Source organism: Lactuca virosa, chromosome 9 (assembly GCF_052849685.1).
Source record: "Lactuca virosa cultivar CGN04683 chromosome 9, Lactuca_virosa_CGN04683_v6, whole genome shotgun sequence".
NCBI classification, from domain to species: domain Eukaryota; kingdom Viridiplantae; phylum Streptophyta; class Magnoliopsida; order Asterales; family Asteraceae; genus Lactuca; species Lactuca virosa.
In genome coordinates, this window is record NC_136434.1 from 110,303,018 (window position 1) to 110,310,448 (window position 7,431).

The following is a 7,431-nucleotide window of genomic DNA, read 5'->3' on the forward strand; positions in this document are numbered from 1 at the left end:
GCCAACCATTGTTCCAAAACATATCTAGAAACTGAAAAACATTAATATAAAATAAAAAGTGATAAACTTGATGATCCAACTATTAGCTATTTAGCTCATCAAGAATTTTGAAGATTGAAAATCCTATCATATAATACATGGGTTGTTGGTCACCATCCTTTCCCAAGGAGTGAGCATAGAGATATGTTGTTTATGGATGCTATGTCCATCTAGAAAAGGAATTCAAAATCCAATTTATCATTTTTACTATTTAATTCCTTATTAAATTGATCATCCTTATGTTTGTTATCAAACTCAATTTAGTAAGGCTAAGATTCGTACCCATGAATGACTATTATTACGTTATGCTGATCATACACAACAATAGATTCAAACAGTAGGTAATGATTACCAATTGTATCTTTATTCAATTCTTATATCGTTTGTGGGACTCCAGATAGAAAACTATTTTCTATTCAACATGTGTGGTCTCATTCTTGCCTCATGCTTAAGTCTAACTAGAGCCTTGGTTAAATTGTCAAAATTGAGAATGTGAATTTCTTGTTTATGTGGGCCCATAAATTCACCTTGGGGTAGCATGTGGTTAGGTCTACAAGTTCGTTTGATGACAATGTTTAAACTTAGTGTGTTTAATTAATGCTTGTATAATCTCTATCTACAAAATTAATTTTATGTTGCCAATATATTGCATGCATACAAGTATATTTGTCAATATGATTTAATTCAAACCGTTAGATTGTGTTTCAAATAAGACATTTTAGTTTAAACCCTATTTTACAATTTAATTTGTTTCATAAACAAAAAATAAAATCAAATAAGCAACATCACACACATTTAATAATAACAAGTAAAATATTTTTTGTTGTGTAAACCCGATCCAAAGAAAATTATTTCTTGACCAATAAAGAAACAATTTGAAAATAAAGTATGAACAATTCAACCACAATGCAAAAAAACAAAATAATTTGTATCGTCTCTAAAATTGATTGGAAAAAGAGTAAATTACACGAATGGTCCCTATGGTTTGGGGTAATTTGCACGCTTGGTCCCTAACTTATTTTTTTAACTCAGAAGGTCCCTACTGTTTCTTTTTGCTACACGTTTGGTCCATACTATTTGTTTTTGTTACGCGTTTGGTCATTGTCTTACCTAAAAAGACTATTATTTAAATAGAGAAAAATGATGTGGTAGGTAAGATAAGGTGAGGGAGTGGGTTTGGGGTTGTGTTTATTTTAATTAATTAAAAAATCAATGGCAAAATAGTCTTTTTAGGTAAGACAGAGACCAAGCATGTAACAAAAACAAACAGTAGAGACCTTCCGAGTTAAAAAAATAAGTTAGGGACCAAACGTACAAATTACCCTAAACCATAGGGACCATTCGTGTAATTTACTCTTGGAAAAAGGATTATTATTATTATTATTATTATTATTATTATTATTTCACAGTCGTACTGCTGCTAGATTGTTGATGGTTGCTTTCGGCTGTCGCCAGTTGTGTGTCATCTCTAGCAATATTAGCAAATCAAAACAACCAAGAAAAACCACATATTCAAACACATTGTTATGATGTTATCTCATGCATGTAGAATTATAATTATGTTAATACTTTTCAAAGTAATAACATTTAAATCATCAAAACGTTACAAAAAAAATAATGATCCAATCAATTTTTTTTCAATATTTCAAAGAAGACAAAGATCGTAATAGAAAAACAATCAAAAACAAATTTAATAATATGATCTATTGTTTTAAAAATGGCTTTCATACCACTATTAGATATTGATGATTAAAAAACAGTTTAATAATCATAAAATGAAAGCAAAAATACAAATTTAAAACTAATTAAAATATAAAAAAGATGAATGTTACTACCTCAATAATTGATGATGTTCTTTGGTGAAGGAAACAATTCATAATCTCAATAGTTGATCCAGATCATGACCTAAAAGATCTCTCTGAACTCACATACAAGTAGGATTATTTGATTATAAAACTTTTAATTTTTAAATTTGTAAGTATTATTAAAAAAATACACACATGCACATTGAAAATTTCTTATTTATCATCAATGTCATATGTATCTTAAGAGTTAAAGAGCATAGAGAGAGTTATAGAATTCAATTGTGAGAGCCCCTTGGAGGCGATAAATCTGTAGCCGCATCTTTGAGGTCAATATCCTCCAAACCAGTTGCCAGCGAGGACGATGACGTGGACAGCCCACGTTTCCCGTTTGTTTTCTTCCTATTTCCTCCATCCTCGTCAGACGACACGTCATCGAAAGAACCTTTCCGTTGCATTTCCTTAACTTTATGAAATTCATCATAGTGGGCCCGCCTGTGTTCTTTAAACCCCCCCTTTCCTCTCCCTGTCTCAGAATCTGTTCACGAGAATGACAAGGGCATTTACGTCTTTTTCCACATATGGGCATAAAAGGAATTAATAGAAGATGATATAAATAAATAAATAAATAAATAAAACCTTGGTTATCTTGATCCATGTAATCAGCTTCATCTTCTGATGATGTCCAGCTGGCACGTTGGAGGTTGTTATTACTACTACTACTAGAAGATGCCACGTCATTCAATGCAGATTGAATTGCTTCTGCATGAATGGTGTTGTCATCGCCTTCAAGAAAACTAGTATCCCTACGTATATTGGGAGACAAAGATCCTGAAATAAAAAATTAATAAATTGATATTAATTTATTTGGATTCGATTTTTTATGTTTTGAATTCATTATTGCATACAATTTAATAAGTGGTGATTGAAATCAAATTTTGAGCAAGATTAAGAGGATTTTGTATGAAATTGATTAAAGCTGAAAATAAGACAATACATATATATTGGAAATGAAGAGGGTATAAATGGAATTTCACCATCAACATCAAGCATTGGATGATATGGAGTCTTTGGTTCAGTGATTTTCTGCCTTACAGGTTTATTTGCTTCAATTTCCCCCAGATTTGCTTCATCCCATTTCACACCTTTCCTACTGCTTAATACAATCAGAAAACAACAAATTATAAAATTTCACATGAAACAGTTAATCAAACATATGCTTAGAAGATTGTTACCTCATATCTCCTCTTCTTCACTTCAAACCTAGAAGTAACAAGTAGCTGTGTAATCTGATTGTACATTAGAAATTAAGAGTTGAATCAGAGTCATACATGGTCTAATGAATGAAAAATCACTAAAAACTGATGCACAAATATGAAAAGAAGCTACACATTGAATGCTAATAGAAAGCAACAGGAGATTAGCAGCCTATAGCATGCGTTAAAGCATTAAGAACAACCTCCAAAATCATACAGCTATCCATGACTGTTTTCAACAGTTGTTGCAATCCTATCCAATGAGGGAGTATACATAACCACGAATTTGATATACGTAAAAACATGAATTACACAAGATGCGATTTCCCTTCTTTGAAGCACAATCTCACAATAACATTATTATGTCATGCCTGTGAAGCTTTTGGCATTATGGATACAAAAACAATCGATTGAAACCTAAGTTGAATTCGTGTAACCGAAAGGATTTTAACAGAACGAAATGCGACACCGAATTAAGCACTAATCCCTCTCAAATTCATAAATAAACAAAACCCATCGCTTAAAACCTAATGTATTCGCATGTTCTTAGAAATTACATCCATATAGGCAAACACGATAAAAATACAGAAGCAAAGGAGCACTAACTCGAACATAATACATAGATTATTGCCCTAAAAACATGATCGAGAAAATTAAGAGGAATGCGTATGGATCGATTGGGTCAAACAAAGCGAAATGAATACAAAATGAAAAGCCATCGGTCGGAACTTTGCTTACCGAAGCAAATGGAACGATTACGTCGTTCAGCCGGCGGCGAAACACTTGCCGGTGGTGCTTTTTGCTCGAAATACACAATAACGATGAACAATTGGCCCGATTTTTCCTTATATTTGTTTTTCCAATTTTAATCATCTTTCGTACTTTTGTCCTACCTCGTAATCGAACCCTCCATTTTTGTGATTTTTTTCTTTTTTTCAATTTTCACTAGTCTCGTGTTTTTCTTTTTAAACATATTTTTTTAGACACCCTCATATTTTTCCAACTCTTTTGTAACAAACAAATTTTTTTTCCCCCGGAAACACAATTTTTTTCCTGAAAAAAAAACATTTTTTTTTCCGACAAAACTATCGTACCTCGATTAAACACGATAAAAACAACAAACAACATAATATTTACAATATGCCATATTCTCTATTAACGATTACCCACTTTGCCCCTTCTAGAATATGAATTTTACACGAGGTGCAAGACTTCTCTAACGATATTATCAACCATTTATCATCTGAAAGTACATTTTACAACAAAATTCAAAATGACTACAAACTCCATACAACAACAAAAACACCACCAAATACCTTAAACCTAACATATCCTACCTATTCTACACCCTGCACATTTTAACTTTAAAAAAAAAAAAAAAAAAAAAAAAAAAAGTTACAAACACTTTAACACCTACCTACTAAAAGAACCTGGCTCTTGAACATTGCCCATTATTACTATTCCCATTAACTTGATGAAAACCAATATTACCCGACTTTTGTAACCCACCATTTCCAACTGAATCCAACTGCTTATTATTCTTATTATTATTCCCTGTTTTAGGTTGATGATGTAAATAATCTTGAATTCCATTTCCAGGATTCTGATCTTCCTCTACTACAGGAATTGCACCTGTGAGAGTTTTCACAGCAAATTCAATACATGGATCTGTCCAAAGCTCTTCCATGGGGACCTCTAATGGTGATGATGATGGAGGAAAGTTGTCAACTTTATTCAATTCCCCCAATGGAATTGCACCTGTGAGTGTTTTTACAGCAAATTCGATACATGGGTCTGTCCAAAAATCGTTTAAACAGAAGTTTATAGACGATTCTTGACCCGGGTTCGTGTTTGTGACAGGTGATTCTTGTTTCTTGTGGTGGGAATGGGAATGGGAATGGGAATCAGCCATTGGAATCGGAATCGGAATTGGAATCACAGATTCCGATTCCACTGGTTGCTTGTCAGGTAATGCCGTATGTGGTTTTTGATTCTCATCAGCTTTAGATTTAACCTTTTCAAGACTTTCCTCAGTTGCTACTACACGCTTGGATGCCATGTCAGCATTTCCAATTCCATCATTGTCTTTGATCTTTTGTGGTTCAGATTTCTTGTCTTTCTCTTTCTCTTTTGAAATAGCCAAAGAAACAGGTGGCTGGGTTTGTGATTCCTCCGCCTGTCTGGCGGTAACTTGAGGACTGGTTTTGGGTTCTGGCGGTGATGATGGCGGCAGTGGCGGTGGTGGTGGTGGTGGTGTTGTTACCGGTGCTTCAATTTCCATTGCAGCTTGTCGTTTAGCTTGTCTAGTTTTAAGCACTGGCGGTGATTGTGATTGTGATGGTGGTGGTGGCGGTGCATCAGTTTTGATGCTGGATAATCGTGTAGCCTTACGTGTTTTAGGCTCTGGCGGTGGTGGTGGTGGTGATGATGGTGGTGGTGCATCAATGGTGACTCTGGCTAGTCTTTTTGAAGCACGTTGAGGTAACTCAGACTTGCTTCTTGTCACTGATTCATCTTCTAGTGGTCGCTTATTATTATTTGGAGTTTCACTCGAAGGACTAGAAGAAACAATCGTTTGTTCCTTTGATTCACTTTGTTCAACGATTTTTTTATCTGATTTTTGAAGTGACAAATCAGAAACAAGTTTTAGGTATCAGATGTGGTGAAAATAACGATTTGAAGGTGAAAATTTCTTACCGGTGATTTTGGGTTTTTTTGCTCGTGGACCCACTTCTCCGGTTTTGAGATAGCGGTGGACATCTACGAGTGATCGGAATATGTATCCGGTGGCCGGATCTGTGTAGTACTGGAAGCATGGATGATAGAAAGATGGTGATGAAAGAATTACTGTTTTGTCCCTTTGTTAAATGATAAAAAGATAGAAAGATAGTTAGGATCAAAGTACCCGATCTTTTTTTATCCCGTTTACTCCTGTTCGTGTTTTCACTTCGACCTTCCACCCTGGAGGGAGTTCTTCTTCTTCACCCTTCTTAACTACAAGCTAGATTCTTGAAAAGATTAGAACTTTATTTCAAAATAATCAAGCATGCGATTGAGAATCACGCAGAATTAATAGTCAAAATGTTACAACGCGGTGTCTGGGATAGAAACCCTAATAAGATTAAGAAACTGATATGAGGAACTAAACTGCTTAATCTAAACCCGAAGATTTGCTAAGAGAATTAAGAAACTGCATTTGAGTAACTAGTTAATAGAAAAACCCTAAATTTTATGAACAAGGTTTGGGATTTCGGAACAGGGGATTAAAGATCTTGGATTGATAATGGGTTATGCCCGACAAAGAAAAAGATAAGTTCGGAACCCTAATTAGACTCGCTGACCTTATCTTTTTTCGCAATATCCGGAGTACTGAGCTCCTGCGGCGACTTCACTGGCGACATTTCACAAACACCTGGTGTGCTCCAGCGATCTGTAACTGAAAACTGAAAAAAACGACCACCGATCGAATTGGGGTAGCTCCTTTTGCTGCGCTCCTAAAGAGAACAAACTCGGATAATCGATTTTTAGGTTAGATAATGAAAGGGTCGAGAGTGCGACAAAGAGAGGCTATATGAAAACACGTGTACACAGGGCCTTGAGGGTCACCAAATTGGGGAAAAGGTGAATCCCACTACTCCATTCCAAAACGTTAAACGTGTAGGAGATGACACAGTCACTCTCGCTGTGTGTGTGGCCTCTTTATTTGACTAAAAAAATTTGATTTTTTAGGATAATTTCAAGAAAAAGTCTTTATGGTAACTTCTAAAGATGCATATTGTGGTGTATTTTCTTTGAGACAAGCTATTTTGATAAAACTCACACGACTCTATATAGGAAAATGAAGATGTTTAAAAGTCAAAATAGTTGTTATTTGCTTCAAGTTAAATGCTTTGAAATATGTGCATTGATATGTATCTCAATTTGATATGGCTTGAAGGGTTCTTTCAAGTAAAGACTCGATTTCGACTAGATAACAATTTAAACTTGACTATTCTTAAATCTATGGTTGCTTGTATGAGTCATACACTAGAAATGATTTCATTCAAGTCTATGTATGTTGTAATCTATTATTGAATCTATTATTAGAAAAAATCAATGACTTTATACATCTACATTGTCTGTATTTAACACCTCAAGGACTGATCAACCACGCATGTCATCATCTCATCGAGCCTCCATCTTTAGATAGTGTAACATGTAGGAGTCTTGTACTAATTAGACATGATATAATGATATCATCTACCTTTATATACATTGGAGTTTACTTTCATCCTCAATTATTCATTTTGTATTAAAAATCAAGAAGCCCGCATACATACATACATTGAATAAGC

At 34.4% G+C, this 7,431-nt stretch overlaps 2 protein-coding genes across 2 annotated transcripts; both read right to left on the reverse strand.

The window, feature by feature from the left end:
* Positions 1-2,020: 2,020 nt before the first annotated feature.
* On the reverse strand, positions 2,021-3,996 carry LOC145136853 (protein phosphatase inhibitor 2-like). Its single transcript, XM_079070960.1, has 5 exons — positions 3,836-3,996; positions 3,077-3,130; positions 2,879-2,994; positions 2,481-2,672; positions 2,021-2,379 (listed from the first exon to the last, which is right to left on the reverse strand). Exons 2-5 carry the CDS (start codon positions 3,079-3,081, stop codon positions 2,120-2,122), a joined length of 573 nt encoding a protein of 190 aa, XP_078927086.1. The 5' UTR covers positions 3,082-3,130; positions 3,836-3,996; the 3' UTR covers positions 2,021-2,119.
* Positions 3,997-4,309: 313 nt separating this feature from the next.
* LOC145136852 (uncharacterized) lies at positions 4,310-6,854 on the reverse strand. The gene is made up of 4 exons (XM_079070959.1): positions 6,439-6,854; positions 6,003-6,098; positions 5,795-5,903; positions 4,310-5,710 (listed from the first exon to the last, which is right to left on the reverse strand). The coding sequence occupies exons 1-4, from the start codon at positions 6,496-6,498 to the stop codon at positions 4,518-4,520; spliced, it is 1,458 nt and encodes a 485-aa protein (XP_078927085.1). The 5' UTR covers positions 6,499-6,854; the 3' UTR covers positions 4,310-4,517.
* Between the last annotated feature and the right edge of the window lie 577 nt (positions 6,855-7,431).

Bases quoted from the DNA above. Each gene is read 5' to 3' on its own strand.
- LOC145136853 (XM_079070960.1), bottom strand. The intron at 2,673-2,878 runs GTGAAATTCCAT...TTTTTATTTCAG, and splicing joins TCCAATGCTTGATGTTGATG to GATCTTTGTCTCCCAATATA. The intron at 2,380-2,480 runs GTTTTATTTATT...TCTCGTGAACAG, and splicing joins CATGGATCAAGATAACCAAG to ATTCTGAGACAGGGAGAGGA.
- LOC145136852 (XM_079070959.1), bottom strand. From the start codon at position 6,498: ATGTCGCCAGTGAAGTCGCCGCAGGAGCTCAGTACTCCGGATATTGCG. The intron at 5,904-6,002 runs GTACTTTGATCC...CCATGCTTCCAG, and splicing joins ACGGGATAAAAAAAGATCGG to TACTACACAGATCCGGCCAC. The intron at 5,711-5,794 runs GTAAGAAATTTT...TTCAAAAATCAG, and splicing joins AAAAAAACCCAAAATCACCG to ATAAAAAAATCGTTGAACAA.